General features: G+C 43.9%; 9 protein-coding genes across 9 annotated transcripts; 5 read left to right on the top strand and 4 right to left on the bottom strand.

Annotated features, from left to right (window-relative positions):
* The first annotated feature begins 93 nt into the window (after positions 1-93).
* On the top strand, positions 94-2,483 carry FA14DRAFT_159391 (MFS general substrate transporter). Its single transcript, XM_025498189.1, has one exon. The coding sequence runs from the start codon at positions 424-426 to the stop codon at positions 2,398-2,400; it is 1,977 nt and encodes a 658-aa protein (XP_025357559.1). The 5' UTR covers positions 94-423; the 3' UTR covers positions 2,401-2,483.
* Positions 2,484-4,312: 1,829 nt separating this feature from the next.
* FA14DRAFT_170131 (putative monosaccharide transporter) lies at positions 4,313-6,435 on the top strand. The gene is made up of 2 exons (XM_025500261.1): positions 4,313-6,013; positions 6,085-6,435. The coding sequence occupies exons 1-2, from the start codon at positions 4,538-4,540 to the stop codon at positions 6,265-6,267; spliced, it is 1,659 nt and encodes a 552-aa protein (XP_025357558.1). The 5' UTR covers positions 4,313-4,537; the 3' UTR covers positions 6,268-6,435.
* A 281-nt stretch (positions 6,436-6,716) lies between these two features.
* FA14DRAFT_141354 (PLP-dependent transferase) lies at positions 6,717-8,611 on the top strand (the record flags this gene model as incomplete). Its single annotated transcript, XM_025497130.1, has 2 exons — positions 6,717-7,233; positions 7,273-8,611. The coding sequence occupies 2 exons, from the start codon at positions 6,717-6,719 to the stop codon at positions 8,559-8,561; spliced, it is 1,806 nt and encodes a 601-aa protein (XP_025357557.1). The 3' UTR covers positions 8,562-8,611.
* Positions 8,549-9,600, bottom strand: FA14DRAFT_170129 (RNA-binding domain-containing protein). The gene is made up of 3 exons (XM_025500260.1): positions 9,494-9,600; positions 8,781-9,429; positions 8,549-8,704 (listed from the first exon to the last, which is right to left on the bottom strand). The coding sequence occupies exons 1-3, from the start codon at positions 9,569-9,571 to the stop codon at positions 8,628-8,630; spliced, it is 804 nt and encodes a 267-aa protein (XP_025357556.1). The 5' UTR covers positions 9,572-9,600; the 3' UTR covers positions 8,549-8,627.
* Positions 9,601-9,816: 216 nt separating this feature from the next.
* Positions 9,817-10,200, top strand: FA14DRAFT_176551 (uncharacterized protein; the record flags this gene model as incomplete). Its single annotated transcript, XM_025500681.1, has 4 exons — positions 9,817-9,823; positions 9,888-9,916; positions 9,977-10,100; positions 10,169-10,200. 4 exons carry the CDS (start codon positions 9,817-9,819, stop codon positions 10,198-10,200), a joined length of 192 nt encoding a protein of 63 aa, XP_025357555.1.
* A 241-nt stretch (positions 10,201-10,441) lies between these two features.
* FA14DRAFT_117134 (lysyl-tRNA synthetase) lies at positions 10,442-12,187 on the bottom strand (the record flags this gene model as incomplete). The annotated part of the gene is made up of 1 exon (XM_025496213.1): positions 10,442-12,187. One exon carries the CDS (start codon positions 12,185-12,187, stop codon positions 10,442-10,444), a length of 1,746 nt encoding a protein of 581 aa, XP_025357554.1.
* Positions 12,188-12,434: 247 nt separating this feature from the next.
* On the bottom strand, positions 12,435-14,012 carry FA14DRAFT_12295 (GroES-like protein). The gene is made up of 3 exons (XM_025496546.1): positions 14,000-14,012; positions 13,069-13,899; positions 12,435-13,011 (listed from the first exon to the last, which is right to left on the bottom strand). Exons 2-3 carry the CDS (start codon positions 13,703-13,705, stop codon positions 12,554-12,556), a joined length of 1,095 nt encoding a protein of 364 aa, XP_025357553.1. The 5' UTR covers positions 13,706-13,899; positions 14,000-14,012; the 3' UTR covers positions 12,435-12,553.
* A 253-nt stretch (positions 14,013-14,265) lies between these two features.
* FA14DRAFT_159387 (uncharacterized protein) lies at positions 14,266-19,085 on the top strand. Its single transcript, XM_025498188.1, has one exon. It carries the CDS (start codon positions 14,762-14,764, stop codon positions 19,007-19,009), a length of 4,248 nt encoding a protein of 1,415 aa, XP_025357552.1. The 5' UTR covers positions 14,266-14,761; the 3' UTR covers positions 19,010-19,085.
* Positions 18,959-23,139, bottom strand: FA14DRAFT_12260 (uncharacterized protein). The gene is made up of 3 exons (XM_025496522.1): positions 21,140-23,139; positions 19,156-20,416; positions 18,959-19,077 (listed from the first exon to the last, which is right to left on the bottom strand). The coding sequence occupies exons 1-2, from the start codon at positions 22,899-22,901 to the stop codon at positions 19,197-19,199; spliced, it is 2,982 nt and encodes a 993-aa protein (XP_025357551.1). The 5' UTR covers positions 22,902-23,139; the 3' UTR covers positions 18,959-19,077; positions 19,156-19,196.
* Between the last annotated feature and the right edge of the window lie 671 nt (positions 23,140-23,810).

Genomic DNA, 23,810 nt, shown 5'->3' with positions numbered 1-23,810 from the left:
TGAAGTTCCCGCACTTTAGCACTGTATGTTCTGCACTGCGCGTGTATATCTCTGCATCGGCTTCTTCTTTTTGTTTGTTTGGAACAATGGTCATAACAACGGCTTATGAGAAGTGTAGAAAGAAATCAAGATTCACAATTAGCGTTACGCTAATGAAAATAATTTCCTATCCTCATCTGTCACAGAGAAGGATACCGATGGATAACATGCATCTGCATATGCAACCTTTTGCTTCTCTTAGACTGTCAAGTGGGGTTCAGTTTCAATCTTCTTTCCATAGAAACATCACGGTGTTTTACTTAAGATTCTGAAAGTGCATAATGATAATTTGATGGAATGAAAAAGATGCCGAGATCGATAAGAATAATAAAAACCATATCTTCTCTTCTCACCATCGTCCCCCTCAAAGATTCCTCCTTCAAGATGTCAGAGAGCAAAAATGAAGTTGTGGTGGACAATACGGTAATAGCAATCGATGGTTCAATGGCAGCAATCGTGCCAGCATCACAGAACGGAGTGATTGCTGGAGAACCTTCAAGTACACCACAAGACCGTACAGCAGTACATTCAAGAGCTGCAAGTATCAAAGATGATGACAGACAACATCCACCAATGCCACCCAATTTGGACGTGATCAAGCATTTAGGAGAGGATGGACGTGTGTTGCATCACAGTAGAAGTGGTGGCACATTGATCAACGATGTGCATCACAAAGACAACTACAACGAAAAGGATCCAGAAACACCCAGTGTCGATCGTGAAGGATCAATCACCACCGTAGACGAAACACAAGGACCTGAATACCTATCACCAGTTAAGTTCATACCAATCTTCTTCGGATTATGCTTGGTAGTATTTATGATCTCTTTGGACAATACAGTAGTCGCAACTGCACAAGTTCCAATCGTGAATGATATCGGAGGACAAGCAAATATTGCATGGTTACCAACAACTTTTTTGATAGGTCAAGCAAGCTTTAGTATTTTGTTCGGTCAAATTTTGGCGTTCTTTAGCTCGAAGTATGTATTCATGGTAGCTTTGTTTTTGTTTGAACTTGGTAGTTTGGTCAGTGGAGTGGCACCGAATATGGGAGCCGTTCTTGCTGGCAGGACTGTGAGTGGGGTAGGAGCAGCAGGAATCTTTATGACATCAATGCAAATCTTGGCAGAAACTACAACGGTCACTGCAAGAGCGCAATATATGGGTATCCTTGGTGCACTTTTTGCAATCTCAATGGTCGCTGGTCCTTTGATCGGTGGTGCACTTTCCGATCATGTCACTTGGAGATGGGTCTTCTACATTAACTTACCAATCGGAGGAGCAGCCTGGTTAGCAGTTGCATTCCTCTTCAAATCGAGACCTCCATTGGGATCGAACAAGGCACAGCCTATCAAAGTCATGGAAAGATTGCAAAAGATGGATATCATCGGTACCGTCTTATTCACCGGTTTGGTATGCATGCTTGTTATTCCAATCCAACAAGCACATCAAAACGGCTGGAAATCGATCACGACCTGGGCACCAATCGCATTCGCAAGTGTGGTAGCAATCTTATCGGGACTATGGTTCAAATATCTAGGTGAACAGCGTGCATTGGTACCCCTTCGTTTATTCAAAGATGCAAATTTTGTTGGATGTGCAATTTTATCATTTTTCACTTTTTGGAATTCAATCACGTTTACTTACCTCATCCCTCTTTTCTTTCAAACCGTTCGTGGTCGATCAGCAACGCTGGCAGGTGTGGATATGTTGGCTTTCATGATCACTCTTGCGATCGTTTCGTTGTTTACTGGCATTTTGGCAAAGAATACAGGACACTATTATCCACAAACTGTTTTTGGTCCATTGTTTGGAGTGGCTGGAGCTGCTTTGCTTTACTTCCAGAAAGTCGATAGCCCGCTAGGTTTCCAGATTGGTACGCAGATCTTACTGGGGCTAGGAATCGGAACTGTTATCCAGCAACCCATCTTGACCGTTCAAGCCAATATTACAGACCGTAGACTACTGGCAAAAGCAACTGCCTTTATCGTCTTCTCTCAACGTTTGGGAGGTGGAATTGGTAGCTCAGTTTCCGGCGCAATCCTATCAGCACAATTCCCACACTTGGTTCGAACAATGCTACCAGCAGGAACTGATCTTAGCAGATATGCCCGTATAACACCCGAACAAGTTTATCAACTTCCACATGGGCCTGAGAGGGATGCAATCTTACAAGCATTGACCAAGACAATGACCTACATCTTTATCGGTGGCGTACCAGTCTTCGCTTTGATTTGGATTGCTAACTTGATTTTGGTTCGTATAAAGAACATCAAAACTCAAAAGGTCACACGTAAGATCGACATCCTTCGATTTATCCTTCGCTTACCGGTTAAGCAAACGGATTCGTCCAAAGCTTAAACAGAAAACGCTCTCTTCATTTTAGCACACAATCTTTCACCATGTAGCAATCATTCCTTTCAATTCTGTACAGTATTGTTTAATAGCTATTCGAATTCTCATTCACTCACGTGTGGAAAAGAGGATGCGTTGACTTTTAATAAAAGACGCAGAATGCAGGTACGATCAAAAGGCACCAAAATTAGGCGAGAAGGTGGCTTTCCGGAGCCTTTCCAAGTTGCCGTCGTGGATGCAGTGCATAGATAGCTGTCGGTGCCGTTCTGATCTAGGTACTGTCATACGACATAGAATAAAGCACCTCCCCAAATTTTAAATCAATTGCCGGTCTCGATCATTCACTCCATGGGGTAGAATGGGTTGCATCAAACAATTCTCCCGCGAAATAAAAATCTCCACAAAATAAGAAATTTGCTTACTATTTAGATTGGCTATCGTTTTAGTCAATAAAGCATGTTGGCAAGTTGAGCCGCGGGCTATGTGCATATTCATATTGTTCATCTCATTACCATTTCAGGAACGCATGACAGGATGTATTTCTCGTTCAGGGTCGTACCTGAATCAATTCTTTTCGTTTCCGTCTTTCTCTTGCAGTTATTGCATGTACAGCATCGCAGGTGATAAAACTAAGCGAAATGATCGCTTGTACATTGCACATAAATCAATGCAAACCCAAGACTCAAACATGCATTGCAATCGCCGTTTTTGCCGAGAAAGTTTCAATTTAACATGGTGAACATCATCATTATGAGCTGTTTTATTCTTAGAATTTTTGTTTGTTGGACCGTATTTCCCACGACGATGAAACTGTTGCCGAAAAGAGCGGATGAGTGGCAATATTAATGAATGAGGATAGAATGAGTGTTATTCTTAGTAATGAAATAAGCACGGGATGAAAAAAAGGAAGGGGACACACTCGACTCATACAAAAATAACATTCTCGCGGCTCTAGTGCTGTTTATGCACCGAATTTCCCCGAAGTTCCACCGTGGCTAAAAAGTTAGCGTTATCCGTAAAAGAGTGCATGGTGAGTGGTTTCTTGCAGGTGTGCAAACTGGCATGGCATTTAACCCGAACCCAACCAGCCGAATAAGATTGTGGCTTGATTTTCTTTTACACTGTATCTAGCGGCATACACGCCGGATCCTTGTGTGTAGGCCCATGCGAATTGCATAAGCGGTTGATAGATTTCGACCTAAACGGGAAATGCTTTTTTTAATGTGCGGCAGAATAGAAGCAGAAGTGGTAATGGTAAACATCCGAAGCGAGGCAAGAAAAGATTCTAGAAGGAACAAACTGACACTGCTCGGCTACACCGACAGACACGCGTACGTAATATAATTCATGCAGTAGCATAAAAACACTGTTGTTGTCTTGCTTCGGGATGCATCTCTGTCGTGTTCTGCGTAAATTGAGATCTACCGAACAAGGTCCTTTTGGGCAGGTCTAGGTTCATGTGCTTGTCCAATACCTTGCCGGGGTTGTTTAAATTCCTGACAGACAGACAGTCTGACAGTCACTCAACAGTTTTCATACGTGCGATACAGTTCAATCGCCTGTTCTGGACTGGCATTTAATTGCATTTGCATGCTTGAACCTAGACAATTACTGCTATAACGGTGTATGACTGTCATTCCTCCCTTTGTTTTAGAAATTTATTAGAGTCCAGAATGTTATTATTTGGCCTTACTTACCCCTTACCCCTCCAAATGCTTAAATCAAACCATTATGGTGCCCCGCTAAAGTGCCTTGCGGGGGAGAATGAATAAATAAACTGTATGACATACTGAAAATATGCACAAATGTAGATTATCAGGAACAATTTCAACTTCAGCTTTTAGTATTGTAAAACAATTGTGGCTTCACGTCTGTCAATACCCATTTCTTCGGTGAGATTTTTTCCCCTACTTGACCCCGCCTAGACCTTTTTCTTTCATTGTCGTGGTTGTTTCGGTGTTGATCACGGTAGAAGTTTTTCTCCTGCTTTTTTCCCCAACATCTCTTTTCTCCGGCTTGAAACTTCCCTTTTGATCCCGTTTACAAAAAGTTATATAAACTGCATCCTCTTCATTCCTTTCCCACATTCTTTTCCCCACTTCATCATCAAGACATCTCCTCCTCCCTATCTACCTTAGTCAAAATGCCAGGTGTCGTCCCTACCTTGAACACAGGTAATCAACCTGCTGCCGTTCGCCCCAAGAGCGTTCGTCAAACTCTACCTGCTATTGCAGTTGCAGCATTTGCCGCTTTTGGTGGTTTATTGTTCGGTTATGATACCGGTACAATTTCCGGTGTTATTGCTTCAAACACTTTTATCAACGATTTCGGTTATCCAAATCCACAAGATGGCGGTAAAGTTGAACTTGGTACCAGTCGTACTTCTTTGTTCGTCTCAATTTTGAGTGCAGGTACCTTCTTTGGTGCCCTTATCGGTGCTCCAATTGCTGACTTCCTTGGTCGTCGTTGGGGTTTGCAAGTTGCAATGGCAATCTTTGTTATTGGTGTTGCTTTGCAAGTCGCTGCTTCAATGCATCAAGATGGTCTTTTCGTTGCCGGTCGTGTTATTGCTGGTTTGGGTGTCGGTGTTATCTCTACAATCGTTCCAATGTACCAATCCGAAACTGCTCCAAGATGGATTCGTGGTGCCGTTGTCTCTGGTTACCAATGGGCCATCACAATTGGTCTTTTGATCGCTGCTATCGTTAACAACTCAACAAACACTCGTACTGATTCAGGTGCTTACCGTATCCCAATCGCCATTCAAATCGGTTTCGCAATCATCATGTCAATCGGTATCATCTTCTTGCCTGAATCTCCTCGTTGGTTCATCCGTGGTGGAAAGCATGACCGTGCCGCCAAATCTTTGGCCTTCTTGAACTCAACCGATGTTGACGACCCAGTCGTTCGTGCTGAAGTTGCTGACATTCAAACCAACTTGGACTTGGAATTGACTCACGGTAACGGTTCTTACGCTGACTGCTTCAAGCCAAACTCACGTAAATTCCTCACACGTACTTTGGTCGGTACTTCCTTGCAAGGATGCCAACAACTCACCGGTATCAACTTCATCTTCTACTACGGAACTGAATTCTTCAAGTCAACAGGTCAATCTAACCCATACGGTTTCGTTATTGCTTCCAACGTCGTTAACGTCGTCTGCACCATCCCTGGTATGTGGGCAATGGAACGTGCCGGTCGTCGTCGTTTGTTGATCTGGGGTGCTGCTTGGATGTTCATCTGTGAATTGTTGGTTGCAATCATCGGTACAGCTGTTTCCACCAGTAATCAAAACGCTCAACGTGCTTTGGTTGCTCTCGTTTGCTTGTACGTTGCCGGTTTCGCTTCTACTTGGGGTCCTGCCGCTTGGGTCGTTTGTGGTGAAATTTTCCCACTTGCTATTCGTGCAAAGGCATTCTCTTTGTGCACTGCTTCTAATTGGTTGTGGAACTTCGGTATCGGTTACGCCACTCCTTACCTCGTCAACCCAGGAAAGGGAAATGCAGGTTTGGGCTCAAAAGTTTTCTTCATCTGGGCCGGTACATGTTTCGGTTGCATGCTCTTCGCTTACTTCTTCATCATGGAGACCGCTGGATTGTCTTTGGAAGAGGCCGATGAGGTAAATATCACCATTCTGTTGTGTGTTTCGTTGATCAGCTATGCTAACTTTTTATTCTTCCCTTTTTTTAGTTATACGCAACTGTTATGCCACTCAAATCATCCGCTGCCAACAAAGAAATCCGCGCTCGTCGTGATGCATTGGAAGGTGAAGCCGCTAGATACATCAAGGGTGACGAAGAAGCCACTGCTGATGAGAACAAGCACGAAATCATGGCCAAGACTGGTGATGCTGACGAGAAGGCTTCATTCTAATCATCTCATCACCATCTTCTCCTTCTCAACTTAATGGTTTTTCCCTTTTTTGCATAATTTTTATCATTCAATCTTGTTGTACTCTTTATCTTTTCATCATACATCATCGCTTTACGATAGAGTTTACCCTCTTTTCGTTTTAGCAAAATGCAAAAATGAATCTAATGTCATTGATCATCATACTATTTTGTGCGAATACAAAGTCTAGAAGCGGGAAGCATTCTTTTATCGTGGCGCAAAGTGCGGGAAGGCATGAAAACCCAGTTAAGAATGGCCCGCGGATTTCCTCATGCATGCGTACCTGGTTCCATTTAGAGTTGAAAAGGCACAATTTCAGTATTTTATATAAGACACGGGACTCCAAGTTTGGAAGTTGTGTTTCTTCTAAGGTAATGGACCGAGTGAGAAACAATCATATCCATCATTCACAACCATCATCCGCAGTGAAGATGGTAAAACCAGCCGAATTACCGCATGAGCCATTGGCTGAATTCAAAACAGCATTGGCAAGAATACAAGAATTAGCAATCCAAAGGCAAGAGACATTATCGGATATACCAACGATTTCCACAGAAGATGAATTAAGAAAAGGACTAGAGCAATTGCCTAGGTCAATACCACCGGAAGGCAGCGAATATGGTCTCAAACGTGCGATCGATTTCCTGTTCGAATCCGTCTTGCCCACTCTTGCACAAGGTCAAGCAGGACCACGTTATTTCGGTTTCATTACTGGGGGAACATTACCGAGTGCATTATTGGCCGATATGATGACAACTTTAATGGATGCAAACGTTCAAGTTCATTTACCAAGAGAGACGCTTTCAACCATTATCGAAAAATACGCATTGGATATGATTTTGGATGTCTTGCACATGGATAGATCACAATGGACAGGTACATTCACAACCGGTGCAACGGCTAGCAATACACTTGCTTTGGCTTGTGGAAGACAGGCTACTTTACAACGTGCATACAGAATACGGCGGCAGAGAAGAAGAGATGCAGGAGAAACTTTACCGAAAGAAGAAGATGAATGGGATCCCGCAGAGGATGGATTGTATGGACCAGATTTACCGCCGATCAAGATCTTTGTTTGTCAACCACATGCTAGCATACAAAAGAGTGCGGCCATTCTGGGGATAGGCAGAAAGAATGTGATTGATTTGGGAATAAAGCTGGAAATGCCAGATACGGGTGATGAAGAAATCAGCGAAGAAGAAAGGGAACAAGTTGAAGCTTTGGCCAGGGCTGAAACGTTGGATTTCGATTTTGCTTTGTTGGAATCCGCTTTGAGAGAATGTCAAGCAAATGCAGAAGGTGCAATTGTTGTAATGGGAATGGGAGAAGTCGTTACCGGTGCATTGACAGATCAAACGTTGGCGATCCGATTGATGTGTGACAAATACGGTGCTTGGTTACATATGGATGCCGCTTTTTCGGCATTTGTTTGTTTGCATGAAGAATATCATTGGGTATCCACTCATATGGGTGTTTGTGATAGTCTAACATCCGATGCACACAAGACTCTCAACGTTCCGTACGATTGCGGGATATTGTATATCAAGAAACATAGCGCTTTCCGTGAGGGTAATCAATTCATTCCTCCAGAAGAATCAAGGACATTTATGGAACATGTTTGTTATCTTGATGATATTTGTGGACCTTCGAGAAAAGATTCAGGACCTTCTTATTTAGCTTCGGCACCATTGCAAGCAGCCAACGACGAAGAAATGACTGATGCACAAGTCTTATCCGCAACTCTTCCTTCACCTTTGCATCGTAATCTGGAGAACTCTAGAAGGTTCCGTGCATTGCCGGTATACATTTCCCTTTTATCACAAGGTCATCGTGGGGTACGTGAAATAGTTGAACGTAATCTCCAATTTGCCGCTCGTATTCGTCAATGGCTTCGCAAAAGTCCGTATTATCAAGTTCTTACTCCTGCAACATCTTCCCTCAGCAGTAAATTTGCTCCACACAACGGTCGTTTACGTGCTGCTCCCGGTGAACGGAACCCGCCAAGATGGGAAGATGACTTTTGGGCAACGACGGTTGTCTTGTTCCGTCCTCATCCTAAGACTTGTCCGATAGAAGCTTTCCGGGATGCGAAGGAGGGACATTTGCATTTCATTGATGCGGTCAAACAAGGCCGAATCATCTATATTTCTCCGGGATCTTTCTGTGGAATAGGTGCGGCTAGATTGGCTGTCAGTAATTGGTATACCGGTGTCGATGGCGATAATGATTTCGAGCAGACTATTAAAGCTTTGACTCAGGTCATGCAGAACAATTGAGTCGTTATGTAAAATAGATATGTTAAGATACACTGAATAATAGGATAAATATAGTACAATGCTGTTCTACTTCATTTCAACGTCTTGTGAGGGTGGTGCATGCATACTTCCATTTGATCCCGATGTGTTCTTCATGAAATCATCTGTAAAGGCAGGAAGGTGTGGAAAGGTGAGTAAAACTGTACTATAAGCTGTTTATATAACCAACCCAAAACTTACCGAGTTCCGCATCTAGACTATCAGAAGTAGGAGCAGGCCCTTTCGTTCTTCTTCCCCCACGACCGCCACCTCGTGAGAACCCCCTTCCACCTCTTCCACCACGCTGACGTGATTGTTGAGGGTGTGATGATGCTTCTGAGGCGGGACCTTTTGGTGCGTTGGGTGGTGGAACACCTCTCTGCGATCCAGTCGTACCACCAATCCGGGCAGAAAGCTCACTACCACCTCCTTGTAGTCTTTCCAGAAGTCCTTTTCCACCTGATGATCCAGATTGAGCAATTCTATCTTCCCGCATTGGTTCAAAGGAGATGGAGAGCGGATGACCCTTTGCATTTGCACCATCATATTCTTGTTTTGCACGAATTGCATCTTTTTGATCTGCATAGATAACGGTTGCAACGCCGACTGAACGACCGGTACGATCATATCGAACGGAAGCTTTAGCAATAGGACCAATACGTTGAAATATTTCCATTAACTCATCATTACCAATCTCATAATGCAAGCCTTTAACGATCAATTTAGCTGAAGGCGTATTAGCAATTGACGAAGAATTACCCCGACTTTCTATCCGATTTCCAAGCCTTTCATCTCGTTGATTATACTTATCATGCTTCCATTTATCTTGATCGGCCCTTGAATCATGTCTCTGATAAGATGTTAGGTGAATTATAAGAACAGTGAGCCGACTTTAGCATTTTATAGAAACATACCAGATAAGGGGACGAACGAGCATTTCTATCTGTTTGTCTAGATGTATCCCTTGTGCCACGATTGAAAGAACCAGACATTATAAGATGATGATGATGGTGAATGGAAGAATGAATGATTGAATAAATGCACGGACAATTAAGAAGAACTCCCAATACTCCCCTTTAAACGTTTGCCCGCCCAGCCCAGCGCCGCCAAATTAGACTTTTTAGCGTATACGTTTGCAGACGTGGAATCCGGAGACAAACAAAGAGGCATCTTCTTTCTTCCTAACGAAGTACGCATTTGCCCATCATCTTCTACAGATCTGGTCCTATAATCGATCATGGTGAGTACACAGGCTCATATGCTGATCTTCTCTAATTAACTCACCCGATTCGACACTGCAGCCGACAGGAAAAGATATTCGTGCAAAGAACGAGCGCGTGAGTGTAACATTACAACCACATAATAAAGGCATTATACTGATCATTCTTCTATTACAGAACGCTCGCAATGCTCGTGAAGGAAAGACAAAACCAAGAGCAGCATATGCAGACCGAATCGCAAAGAAGCCAGTCGTTAGCAATACCGCTTTGATCTTAATCTGTTTCGTCGTAATCGGAGGAGGTAAGTGTGCGAGCTGTTTAAAGGAAGGTCTCAACTGACTTATTCCTTCCCGTCTTTCCGCTATCTAGTGTTCTTTGAATTGGCTCGATTGTTCCTGTGATGATGGGGTACTTTCATGCAATCTTATCTACGTGTAACAATAACCGAAAAGAATCTGCTTTAAAAGCGACATGATATCACATCTGCAACCAGCTAGTACACTATCAGACGCCTCAATTTAGCTATTCCCATCAAACAACCCGCTGCTTACTCGGCCAATTCTCATTTTCAATGGTGGAGATGCTATTTACATGTACACAAAATGCTACAAATGACAATCTATCTCTACCGTCTGCCTTTTTTTACTTCTTAACTTCACTTGGCAATGGCTTATTGGCAGGGAAAGCCAAAACTTCTTTGATAGTGTTTGAATCTGTCAAGAACATCACCAAACGATCAATACCCAATCCCCATCCACCCGTTGGTGGTAAACCATGTTCCATCGCATCCAAAAAGACATGATCGATCGCTTGTGCTTCATCATCTCCTTGTGCTTTTTGATTTGCTTGTTCTTCAAATCTTTCACGTTGATCGAATGGATCGTTTAATTCGGTGTACGAATTGCAAATTTCCTTTGTAGCAACAAACACTTCAAAACGTTCACATAATCCTTCAATCTCACGATGACGTTTAGCCAAAGGACTCATAACTTGAGGATGACCAACGATGAAGCTTGGGTTGATGCATTGAACTTCGATAAATTCACCAACCATTTTATCGATCAAACGGGAACTCGTTCTTGGCTCTGGGCAATCGACATTATGCTTAGCAGCCAGGTCTGAAAGAACCTTGCGTGCTTCTTCAGTGTGTAATTGGTTGGCAGCGGGCAACTTAGCTCCCAATTTGGCCTCCAACTCCTTCATCATGTCAAATCGCTTCCATGGAGTGCTAAAGTCGATCTCATATTCACGTCCACCTTCGACATCCTTACCATCAGGGTGATATTTGATCTTGTAGCCACCTGTGACAGCCTTGACCAATCCGCTGATCATGCTTTCGGTGATATCCATAAGGTCGTACATATCAGCATAAGCCATATAGAATTCACAAATAGAGAATTCAGGGTTGTGGGTCATATCGATACCTTCGTTACGGAACACACGTCCGATTTCATAGACACGGTCTAGACCACCAACGACCAATTCCTTGAGATAAAGTTCCGGGGCAATACGCATGAAAAGGTCCATTTTCAAATCATTGTGATGGGTGACGAAAGGCTTAGCAGTTGCACCACCAGCGATCATGTTCATCATTGGTGTTTCAACTTCCAAGAAACCAAGATTGTCCAAAAATCTTCTGATATAACTGATAATCTTTGCACGCTTAACAAATGTCTCACGAACGTTGTTGTTCATGATCAAATCCAGGTATCTCTTACGGTGACGTTGTTCTTGATCGGTGAAACCACCTGCTGATGCTTTTGGTAACATGTGCAAGTTTGGCGAAAGTAGTTGAATGGATTGTGGGAAGATTGATAATTCTCCAGTTTTGGTCTTACCAGGAACACCCGTCACACCGACAATATCACCACGTTGCAATAAATTATGTGCGGCCAAGAAATCACCATCGGTATGATCTTGCAAAGATGCAGTGATTTGAACACGAACACCTTCTCCCCACAAATCGTAGAATCGAAGTTTGCTACTTGCTGAACGCATGTTGTGAATACGACCTGCCAAAGAGATTGGCTTTTCGTTTGCTAGCTTTTCTCCGTTTGTGGTCTTATCTTGATACTTTTCGATAAAGTCAGTCAGACTGAGAGTGACGTGAAATTTGTGAGGGTATGGATCAGGATCACGGGTTTCACGTAATTTTTGAATTGCACGAGAACGTAATTCAAAGTATTGATTTGGTGAGATATCATCTTCGTTTAAACCGGAAGAAGATGCACCTGCTGCTGCTTGTGGCTTTGGTGGTGCTGCAGCTGCTTTTGCTGCTTTTTCGGCATCTCGCTCACGTTGCTTTTTGCGTTTCTTTAATTCTGACTTGCTAACCATCTCTCCCGTCACATCGTCCAAATGGAGATTGGCTTCTGTTGCGTCAGCCATGTTGCGTATTGTATTGAATGGAAGGCTAGGGTGAAGTGCAGGTGACAGAGGTTTAGCAATTCGCAGTTTGAGGTTGTCGAGCTTTAAGGAACGTTGATTAAGAAGACTTCGACTGAATGTTTGAATCAAGCCTCTGTTCATCAAATGGTGAATTGCAAGGATTGAAAAAAAGATGATCTTCTCAATCGAAGGAGCAAAAAGATGCAATTCTTCCACTGGGGCTCAGGGCTGTCAAGATAAAAAGTGACTCGTGCAACTTATTAGCGCATGCACTGCTCGCACCGCGTATGGCAATCATCTCTCTCTCGCACGTGATCTGATCATCATGAAAAGAAGTGGTTAAATTATCAAGATACAAATACAATATTAAGGTCCGCCTAATAGATGCTCTATACGTTGTTGAATGTCTTGAATATGATGTACAATCTTACCGTTCGGGAAAGCGGAACCGTTTGCGACAAATTCGAGTGCTTCTTTTATGCTTTCTATCCTTTCTTTGACGTTTGAGTTTGCTAGTGCATCCTCTCTCCAAACAGTGATCGGAAGTATCTTTATTTGGTTCTTCTGTAACATTTTATACAGCAAGCCTTTATCGTATTTTGACCATTCGACAGCTATCTCGTGATGAAGAGCAAGATGGTCCGCTGTATGCGCCGGTTGAACCATTGATAGGATCGGTAATGATTTCCCCGTCATCGTGTGAACTAAGTCAAAGGTGATTTTCAAATTTGCAAGTTTGGTGACAGAAGGTTGCGCTGGGAGCAAAGTGTGTATATGAGCTGAAGCTTCTGTCTTCATGCACCGTACACATGCATCAAGTGATTCTTGGGAAGCATGACAATCCAAAGCGTATTGCAATTTTGGCCATTTCTGCGTGATACTATCGATTGCTTGATCAAGATTATCCCGTGGGTAGAAATTATTCACCCCCACTGCTTCAAGTTGATATTTTGACTTTTGACCGGCTACAGCAATCACTTCATATCCTGCCAAGTGCAACAATTGACTTGCATAATAACCACAAGCTGTTCCTGCTCCCCAGATCAAGACGGGAGTACGTTCAGTGTCCATCTTGTCCATTTGTAAGCCCAAGCCGACTTGCAAGCCATGCAAAGCGGTAAAGAATGAGAATGGCAAAGCAGCTGCCAAACGAAGAGACAAATTTGCTGGAACGCAAATGACCATTTCGGCATCACATACTACATACTCCGCATATGCTCCAGTCACAGATGTGTTACCGGGAACCCAAGCACAAATTCGTGCTCCGATTGGAACGTTGTCACTTTTTGATTCGACGACGATGCCAGATAAATCACTTCCAAGGATGAAATCTGGATCAAAATAAGCTGCAGAACGTTGCTTGTCAAGTGCATATGCGTCAGGTGGATTTTGACCTGCATAAATGATTCGAACGAGTACTTGACCGGAGTTGGGAGTTGGGATTGGTATATCTTTACGTACTATTGCGATACCATCTTCCTTTCCTGCCGTGATTGCCAACATGGTAGATTTCAGCATTACTACTGAGTGTAGTGAATGTACATATGATTGAGGGGGAATTGTTGTTTTGAATCTTAGCCGTGAATTTGTCCTTGTTGAAAGGGTGTATTTATACCTTTCTTCTTTGTTGTTGTCCACATGTTCTTAACCCCGGAGCGATCCGAACATCTGTCAATCGGTATCACTTGTCCGAACAAGAACAACATGACAACCTGTCGAGTCAACACACAAACAACAACAACAATCAATCCTTTTAGCGTCAATTTACGAAAGAAAAGCGGAGGAAAATGCTCCGAAAAAGACGCAACTTACTAATCAAATCCCGCGCAGCTTTGCGTGCCGCCCGCTCAGCATTTCTTCAAGCAGCAAAGCGCGGGTATATGCACTGTACAATAACACACAACACTGAGCCGGCCGCTACGCACTAAAAGTAAGGTTTGCGCAGCAACAGATTATGTTAAGACAACAACACATTCAAGGCAAACGGGCAGTGTTTTTCCCTTTTGAGGAGGTCAATACTCTTGCGCCATTTTATTATTTTTATTTTAATGGTGATTGACAATACTTTTGCTTACGTCCGACCCGATTAAACGCTCATTCGAAAGAGGTTCTATTGACTTCCTTGGTTCAACAGGAGAAAGAGTCGTCATCAAGGTTGCAAGAGATTCAAATCGTAACTTAAAACAATCTTAATTGCCAAAACAACCTTCCCTTACCAAACGCGAAAGTGCAAACGACGTACCCAAAAAAGATTCGCTCCGATTATCGCCGGAGGCCATCAAAATAGCAAAAGATATCACTCAGCAATCGCTTCTTGATCACTTTCAAGAAACCCTTTCTCTCCAACCTCCGCGATGTGTTATCAAATGGTCTTCAAAACTTGCCTAAAGATTGATCGCCAAAGTGATCCCTAAAAGAAGAAGATAAACTGCATTTTATCAAAGGCAACAAATCAATCTCTGCATGACTTCCAGTCTTGATTAACAACAGGCTTATCAAGTAAGCTATAATAGCTTCAGGCTCCTACTTTGGAAGGATACAAGCACAACTCAAAGCTGAATAGTGGTACGCAAAATGGCTGCATACTACGAACAACAGCCGCATATCCCCGGATCATCTTCGCCACGCAAAGGAATCATTCGCTTGGTCCAACATGAAAGATCGCCAATACTGTCAAACGATCACGGCTCTCTTCCAGCAAAACCTGAAGGAAGAAACGATTCCGCAAAGCCCAGCATGCACGGAGCAAGTCTGGCCAGCGATCCGGTACGTCAGCATAGCTATGACGAACGCAAAGCATACAATCGTCAAAGGCGGAAAGAAAACGATAATAGCCGATCACGGAATATGGATCGTGCAAATGTGATGAGACGTGAAAATAGTGCTGCTTCTCATAACGTGAGAGAGGGTATGGAAAGTGGACCGCCGATCAGTCTTCTTACACGATCTTCACCTCTTGATGATGGATCGAAAGGATCAGGACGATTTGCTAGAGTGAACATGAATGATGGAGAAAATTCAGAAGCTAGTGATATAAGATCTGCCGGCCGACGTAACACAGCAGATCATAGCACCTCCCACAGAAGTGGTGAAGACAGCAGCAAGAGATACCATCACAACCATCGAAGTGGAGGTAATCATGGGCCTGCCCGTGAAGTTCACTCACGTCACGGTGGCCGATTAAACGATTCGGATATTGCAAGTATAAGTCATGGTGGAGGCGGAGGAGGTCGTTCAGCCGGAGGAAGTACGTCTGGAGCAAAATTGTTTGACCCTCGAAAAGATGATCCGGTTCGATTTGCAGCAAATAGAAAAGGACTTGGAATCACCTCAACAGATGCAAATTCTGTCGCTGGAATGTCGGACGCACGATCTTTCGCATCTTCTGCAACACCAAGTATGGTTACAATGTCAACTGCTTCAAGTGAAGGCAAAGAAAGGAGACGAAGACGAGGTCCTGGTTCTCGTGCTACTACTGACTCTGGCGAAGGTAGCTCCTCCAAACGGAAAGGACATGGCGCAGCAGAAGGTGCTATTTCTGACAACAATAGCTATGTCATCGAACTCAAGCGAAGGTATAGGGATGTGGTCGTTCTTGAGCGTAAATTGCAAGACGAACACAAACTTGCAAGCGAACAAGAACGAAAATATCAAGCTGAACAGTCCTCCAATGCGCAAATGACAAATAGCAGCACTATGTCAAGAACTCGGACCAATACTGATCGCCATGGATTCAATCCTGACGGCTCGCTGCATCACACCTATTGGCTCGATCTAATTGCTAAACATCGAACGTTAGCAGAATTGCATGTCGCTTTCATGGAAGCTGCTCTCCGTCCTGGCTTACCCGCCTCACTTCATTCACTTCCACAATCGTACAAAATACCCACACGGTTATGGCATACGGCTTTTCACAGTTTACTGGAACGCTTTAGACAATCTTTACCTGATTGGCAAACATGTATTGCCATGCGTGATTCCGGTGTTCCACCATCCGATCGAGAAAAGATTAACGAAATGCTTGATTTGTTCACAGAGTATATCTATTATGCTTATTCTTATTATACCAATATACTCGAAAGTGAACTTTTCAAAGTTTTCAGAAGTTCTTGGATCGAAAATTTGGGAGATTTGGCAAGGTATCGGATGGCCGTAGCTAAAATCATGTCTTTCTTGGGCGTTCGTGATGGTGTAAGACATGGAGCAGAAAGACGTGACTCAGGATCACAATCTCGTACTCGAGCCGATCGAAAGACGAGCATTGAATCACAATTACCCACTGCTAGCCAGGAACAAGGCGACGGCGCCGACGAAGAAGCTTTGGAAGTTGCCAGTGCAGAAATGGGAAAAGACCAAGCCAGTATCGGAGCAGCGGCCGCACAAGATTGGGATTTGGAAGAAAAGGAAATCTGGCGTAGCACAGCTCGTGGATGGTATGCAAAAGGTTTGGCAGACGTTCCTGGAACTGGAAGATTGCATCATCATTTAGGTGTCTTGAGTAGAGATGATGAATTGCGATCGTTGTATCACTTTTGCAAAAGTTTGACAACTTCTCACCCGTATCCTAGCGCAAGAGAGTCTATATTACCATTATTCGAACGTTCAGCACAAGCACGACGTATTTCTGAAGAAGCTTCGATTGTTGATCTTTTCGTGCATATGCACGGAATCTTGTTTACTCGAATCCAAGTGGATGATTTCGATGGTGTTTATGTTCGCTTCAAGAAACTTCTCACTTTACGTTTGCGAGAGAATGACTTTCGCAATGGATCAGATACTGTCCTGCTTTCACCCTCGTCATGGATGATGATGGCCACAATCAATATCGCAGCTATCCTCCAGTATGGAGCTGGTCAAGAATCAGGCGATGAAACGAAAGCACAACAGGGTAAGAAAGCAGACAAGCACGGAGAAGAGGACGAAGGAGAAGAAGATGAAGATGATGATGAACAGGCAGAAGGTGATGATAACGCGGGCGAAGAAGAAGAAGCAGATGAGTCCAATTTTGCAGAAGGATCAAGTGACTTGCCATGCGCCACGCAAAAAGCTTGCCGACTTGCGTTTGACATGCTGGAAGCGGTGGTGGATGCATTCGCTGAGGAGAACAAGGCGGCAGCCAATCCTTATATAACCTTGATGTTAACCTTTTTGAGTCAAGAATGCAAAAGCGAAGGCTACTTGCGCAAATTGGAGAAATTTGTCCCTTGGGAAAGTCTTGTGAAGCTAGGAAACTCTATCCCCGCGTCCGTTGAGTCGATCGATCCACGAAATGATGCAACGCTCAAAATTCGAAGTGATGCAATCCCTTTGCCGGAAGACTGGTGTTTACGTGGAATGGCCTGGGTTGGAAGACGGGTGTACGAACGTGGATTTTGGAAGCCACACAAGGTCGAAAGACTTGGACTTCGTAGTTCATTGGCATTATTCGAAAATGAATTAGAGATGATCGATCGTTGTACGAGATGTACAAACGGCGGTGATATCTCTGATCGTGAAAGTCAAAGTGGAACATCGCATCCTGAAGACCATCACAATGAAGAAGATGATGACGATGACGATGACGACGAAGATAGCGAAGTTCATGGAGCTCACGGAGGAGATCAATCCTCACGACCAAGGTTGACCCTCACTCTTCTCCGTTGGAAACGAATTACGCATGCTTTGACGATCCTGATCAAAACTGTTCCGGGTATGGACTTTGACATTGACTCAGGTTATGTACATGCTAGACATGGTCGTATGGTACTTGCGCCCCCTTTGAGCAGAAAGGTTGTTCAGTGGCGAGCAGACGAAGCCAGAGAAGAGGTTGAGGGAGCTATAGGTCATCTGAAGTTGGCGGCTTTAGAAGGCAGAACAGCCTCGCCCGATCAGATCGATGTTGCACACAGCTCAACTCAAATCGCATTGACAGTGGAAGAGGAGGATGATTTGGATGAGGATGAAGTGGAAGTACCTTCAACGGAGACTGGAGATATTTCTGCCGAAATCATGGAATTGACGAAGAAACGTAATGAATTGCGTAAACAATTGCGGATTGGAAAAGCTGCTAATCATTACCGATCTACTGATTCAAAGAGTGCAAAACAAACCCCTTTGCAGGAAAACACTTCCCGTCATCAATCATCTGCAAAGCCCAAAGAATCTACGAAGACTTCAATCCGTATCGTTCCAGGCTACACAACGTTGCTCTTGGATACAAATGTGATGTTAACGCCAACGGATATTCTGAGCCAGCTTATCAAGTCGAAGAGGTGGATGGTAATTATTCCTCTTTCGGTCATTACAGAATTGGACGGTCTGAAACGTAGAGAGGGAGATGTTGGAAAACGAGCGCAAGACGCTATAAAATTTTTGGAAGAAAAAGTGAAAACACATTCAACAAATTTTAAAGTTCAAACTTCTCGTGGAAATTATTTGACCGATTTACGTTTTCGTACGGAAGATATTGATTTTGGCGCAAACAACAAACAAACAGATGGAGATCATGATGAATTGCACGATCCTCAAACGCATCCTGATGCAAGTGAAGGTAACGAAGATGGAAAATGTGCAATGGCACGTTCTGTGGATGACGTAATCCTTCGTTGCCTTTCTTGGCAAGCAGGAGCGCATTTCAGGAACAGATTGTTGCTTTTATGTTCAGACGATGAAGAACGAGCAAAAAGAGAAGCAGAAATTGCAAAAAAGAATGTTCCATCTGTTGCCAAAGCAGTTCTCGTTACACTGGATCGTAATCTTCGAATCAAAGCTCGATTCCGTTCTCTATCAGCGATCGGACCATCTGAACTCATTGATCTACTTCTCGAAGAATCTTCTACCTAACCATTACACAACGCTTTAGTTGCATGTATACTAGTCCTATTGCAAGATATTAATAATTATTTTTGCCACTTGCCAACAAAAAAAAAACAGATTGATTGAGATATATGAAGCAAAACATAAGCATGTAAAACACCAAATACACTTACACGGAACGATGAGAGGTGACGATTGGGGAGAGGCCGTTCGTTTAGTCCATTGGAGGACTACCCGCAGGTGATGAAGGTTGAACAGTACTAGAACGACCACTTCGATTTGCGGGAGGGGTGTTACTTGAACTTGTTGTTTGTGCGTGTCTTGAAGCATTCAAGTGACTTTGATGTGCATGATGATAAGGATGAGCGCTATGGAAATGCGTAGAATGAACATCGCCCGGACTATTGGTTACCGTTCCACTTGGAGCAGGATGAAAACCTCTTTGTCGCCAAGGACTCATACTCGTTCTGCCCGTAGTTGATGCCGAACGACCATTTCCACCGCGATTGCTGACTGTGTTTGTGAAATTACGTGCAAGTTCCATATTTGCAAGTCTTCTTCGCGATTCTTCTTCAGTACCATTATTATTTGCATAACCGCCACTAATGCCAGACACACCATGGAAACCTTGACGGCCTTGTGCTTGTGCATTACGCATCTCCGTCAATGATTCATCTGTTGCAAGCTCTAATCGACCAGCTGTTTCATCATCCAATGGATCGTAAGAATGAGGTGCGTACAATTCCAGTGATCCACGAGATCGAGCACGTCCGGGATGCGAATGACTTAAACGTGCTTCCTCTCGGCTATCTCTCTTTGCATCAGCAGCGCCTTCTTGGTCTGTGTTTTGAGCGGTATCAATAGGAGCCACACTTGACGCTTCTTGCCTTGATGGTGCAACACTTGGAGCAGCAGCAAGTAATCTATCGTGGGTATTGCTTAAGGATACGTCTCTACTCTCAACTCCATCACCACTGGCAATAGCTTCCATTGGAACATTCTTACGGGCAGAGCCTACATCTTGATCAACAGCCGGCTTTGTAGACGTTGTGGCACTATAAGATCCTCTACTCAATGGACTACGTGTGAAGCTGGTACTTTGTAAGCCGCCATACTGGACGGGCGGAGAATGTCCAGGTTGACTTTGTCCTCCTGATGAAGAAGTTGCATGACCTCCGCTTGCTGGACTACTACGACTGGTGCCCACTGAAGTACTGTATTCTCGCACACTATTTTGCATCTTTTGCAGCATTTCATCCACTTGCGTTCGATTGAGCCCACGAGTACGTGGGAATGCAGATGATGCGATAGATGAGACTTGCATCGGAGAAGAAGGATGGTGATCATCACGACGAGTAATTGCGCGAGAAGTTCCTGAAGTTGAATTGCCTTCATTAGAAGACTTTGAATGATCTTCTGCGGATTCACTTGTAGCTGAAGCGGCAATACCTGGATTGCCTAGAGTTGGCCTAGACTCAATCATTCGAACTAAGTCATCCAGATCTTCATCAGGTCCCGCACTTTCAGAGAGAAGTGGTCTACGCATGGACAAAGGCGAATTTGGCGAGTAATTCGATCCTTCTTCCCGTCCAAGACTTCGAGCAACAAAAGCAGGTCTTTGCTCGTACCTCGTTTGCCAACTCCTACTGTACAGTCCGCCACTTGTTCCCGCACCGCCAGCTGTAGCTCCTTGATCGCTTCCGATAGAGGAAGTCTGTCGGCTTTGCCTATAGCTAAACCCTGAATCGTACCTCTTTATCATTTGTGGTGCTACCGAAGGCTGTTGACTTGAAGTCGAGATAGATGGCGAAGCTGTCTGTGAGGGTTGACCATCTCCACTTCGTGTTGGATTGGTCTGCGCAGAAGTAGGAGCAGAAGTGATCGGATTCTCCAGCAAAGACCGTGGCGGTGTTCGGGAAAGCGATGAAATCGAAGTTTGAGATTGAGAAGGCGTATAAGATTGAAACACTGACCGCAAACTTGGACTGATGGATGTACCTGGGAAGCCTAAACTACCTCCGCTTCCCGCCACTTGACCCGCAGCACGAAATGATGGACTGGATGAAAGTCTTCCGCCTTGTGCATTAGCATTCGCAAGGGCTGCAGCAGCTTGTTGAGCGTACATTTGCTGAGCAAGTGGTGAAGGAGAAGAAGGACTGTATGACCCCGACCGCGGGAATGCGTTGCTGATCGATGTTCTTGATAAGATCGGTCTCCCACTAACGCTGGGTGAAGGCGGCGATTCTTTGTCTTGACCTGTACCCAAAGATGTGAAAGATCGTAACCGTCTCTCACTACCGCTGCTGATACTTGGACGTCTTGTATGGGTCAAAAAGGCTGCATCAGAAGTCAAAGCAGACGACAAAGCAGGGCTCGATGTACCACTATTGCCACTCGCCAAACTACCCAAAGTTGCTGTTGCTGGACTGGCACTATAGCCGGCCACAGATGGACTTGCACGTAGATTCGATAGACCTGCCACAGGTCTTCCCGATGTCGATCCTAGAGAAGTACCGAATACGCTTGGCGTGGATTTTGGAGCTGTAGTATCCGAAGGTGAATGACTGGAAGGATGCTCTTCGCCCGTCTTTTGACTGGAAGTTTGCGCCAAAAGAGATCTCTTATCGCCAAAAGATGCTGGTGAACTTGAAAGGGAGCCTTGAGAGTTTTGCCTTTGACGTTGTACAGATGCACGTCTTTGAAGATGTTTTGCCATCGTTGGCTTGAAATAATCTTCATCAAGTGCAATCTCACGCATACTCTGAATCACATGCCAATCTTCCACGTAAAAGTCCACATTTCGCCTATACTCCACCGAAAAGCTCAAAGAGCCAACAGGGGTCAAGATTGGTGCGAAAGAATAAGACCTTGTTACCCTTCCTGATCCATCGCTAGAATGCATCATTGATCCTACAGGCTCACGAAGCCCAATATGTCCTTCCTCCGTTTCTCCTGGTCTCCCTATAGCCATGCGTACGCCAACCTTCAGCAAATTTGCCAGTTCATCATCTTCGTCTTGCTCTTCTTCAAGATCGTTGACATTGCCTTCTTGCGTTCTGGCTCTTCTTCTTTCCAAATTGCTCTCCCAAATCTGTTTTAAACGTTTGTGTAGCGCATAACTCGGTAAATCGGTCACAAATGCATAAGCTTCGCGAAAATGTGCAGTTGCATGCTTGTATAACGTTGGCAGGTCAGGAGGGTTAGGCGGATTATGAATGGCAAAGTCTAACCTCCAGCTTTCTAAAAGGATGCTTTCTCGATGTACATCTAACGCTTCATCTCTGCCTCTTTGTTCTTTGTCACCTTGAGGCTCTAATCGTTCGCCTGATCTGCGTGGACTCGAACCGGTATCTTGACCATCAACTCGTACTCTTCGTCTAGTTCTGCGATCGTCTTGCAATTCATCAATCATGAGAACATGACTCGAAGTGAGATTTGACGTATCCAAAACGATGTCGAGAAACATAGGTGGGACATATGCTGCACCTTGATGAGGCAAAGTAGAAGGAGGTTGATCCAAAAGCCAATTGGGTATCAAAGTAGATATGTTACGCCATAACCTAATCTCATCTCGAAAGACATCTTGATCATCAATATCAAGCGCAAACCATTTGCTAACCTTTCTGCCTGTACTTCCAGACGTAGAACCAGTTCGATTCACGCCTGGATTGGTCGCCGTGCTTGCGCTTGCAGATTCGGAGGAATTCCTTCTGAGCTGTCGTAATTGTCGTGAAGAGGTTGAACTACTTCCACCCAAAGGTTCTGATCCTTCAAAGTGTGTTAGGCGGCATGAAGTGATCACAGCGGATGTTTTTGCATAAAAATGATACAATACGCCATCCAATTTGGGATATCGGGATGTGATCGTTGCCGTTTGGCCTACCACAGAGGCTGGTCCAGATCCAGCAGGTGAACCCATTTTGTCAAATGCGGAAGCTATACGACAGAAAGATGTCAAATGTGTGCGTGTGTTTCTTCTTGTAAGATTGCACAGCCGTGCTTACTTCTCTCTCCGATCTTAAACGGACATTGCTTATGGTTGTATACTTGTCTGTCTAGCGATAAGGGTGTGCTGGGACAAGTGATAGTGCTGAGAGATGTACTTTGCTGGATGGATGCGTGTTTGGGTGTTTGTGATATAAAATTGTATTATGGTTATTTGAATGAGAGATGCTGAGCAATCCGTATGTAGTCAGGGTTTAGTGAATTGAATTTATCCGCGGAAGCTGTGAAACGCGATATACAAAGTGATCGAAGTGAATCGTACTTTGTTGTTGTTGTTGTTGAAAGGAATAGGTTGTATTGATCGTTTGTCGTTTAATGCTCTTGATGATGATAATGATGAAAGAGAACAACAGAGTTACTAATCCCTCAAGTCCCGATCCCTATTAACCATCAGTTTAGTGTGATTGTGCATGCATAAAGATAAAACCTTGAAATGAAACAAAAGCACACCATCAGTGTAGTATATCTTATCATGGCCTTTTGCTTAAGCCAACTTACGTGTCTTTTTTTTAAAACGCGTAAGATAACTGACGATGTGTAGGGGTCTCCTCTCTCTCAGTTATCGGCACACAAGTCACACAAGCACACACTCATTATGAAGTGTGGAGTTGTGATGAACCAAAAAAAGATGTCCCCAAAAACATAAATAAGAACGGGCGCTTAATTTCGGAGTGATTATTTAAGCAGAACGATTGATTCATATTGATTTGATGATGATAGCAAACACACACACACACACAGAAAGAGGATGTTGAACAATCTTTCGGTATAGAAGAAACGTACAAAGAGAGTGAAAATGAACAAAAAGATGAAAAGAAAAGAA

The sequence above is a fragment of the Meira miltonrushii genome, assembly GCF_003144205.1.
Source record: "Meira miltonrushii strain MCA 3882 unplaced genomic scaffold FA14scaffold_1, whole genome shotgun sequence".
NCBI lineage: Eukaryota > Fungi > Basidiomycota > Exobasidiomycetes > Exobasidiales > Brachybasidiaceae > Meira > Meira miltonrushii.
This window is presented reverse-complemented; position numbering and strand designations above follow the sequence as displayed.

What these genes read in the sequence shown, in the direction of transcription:
- FA14DRAFT_159391 (XM_025498189.1), top strand. Translation starts at nt 424, where the DNA reads ATGTCAGAGAGCAAAAATGAAGTTGTGGTGGACAATACGGTAATAGCA.
- FA14DRAFT_170131 (XM_025500261.1), top strand. Translation starts at nt 4,538, where the DNA reads ATGCCAGGTGTCGTCCCTACCTTGAACACAGGTAATCAACCTGCTGCC. An exon ending in CTTTGGAAGAGGCCGATGAG is followed by an intron (nt 6,014 to 6,084) that starts GTAAATATCACC and finishes CCCTTTTTTTAG; the next exon opens with TTATACGCAACTGTTATGCC.
- FA14DRAFT_170129 (XM_025500260.1), bottom strand. Translation starts at nt 9,571, where the DNA reads ATGTCTGGTTCTTTCAATCGTGGCACAAGGGATACATCTAGACAAACA. An exon ending in CTCGTTCGTCCCCTTATCTG is followed by an intron (nt 9,430 to 9,493) that starts GTATGTTTCTAT and finishes ACATCTTATCAG; the next exon opens with AGACATGATTCAAGGGCCGA. An exon ending in TAGTCTAGATGCGGAACTCG is followed by an intron (nt 8,705 to 8,780) that starts GTAAGTTTTGGG and finishes CTGCCTTTACAG; the next exon opens with ATGATTTCATGAAGAACACA.
- FA14DRAFT_12295 (XM_025496546.1), bottom strand. Translation starts at nt 13,705, where the DNA reads ATGCTGAAATCTACCATGTTGGCAATCACGGCAGGAAAGGAAGATGGT. An exon ending in TCTTGATCAAGCAATCGATA is followed by an intron (nt 13,012 to 13,068) that starts GTATCACGCAGA and finishes ATGCTTCCCAAG; the next exon opens with AATCACTTGATGCATGTGTA.
- FA14DRAFT_159387 (XM_025498188.1), top strand. Translation starts at nt 14,762, where the DNA reads ATGGCTGCATACTACGAACAACAGCCGCATATCCCCGGATCATCTTCG.
- FA14DRAFT_12260 (XM_025496522.1), bottom strand. Translation starts at nt 22,901, where the DNA reads ATGGGTTCACCTGCTGGATCTGGACCAGCCTCTGTGGTAGGCCAAACG. An exon ending in CCCGCGGTCGGGGTCATACA is followed by an intron (nt 20,417 to 21,139) that starts GTCCTTCTTCTC and finishes TTGCCGCTTCAG; the next exon opens with CTACAAGTGAATCCGCAGAA.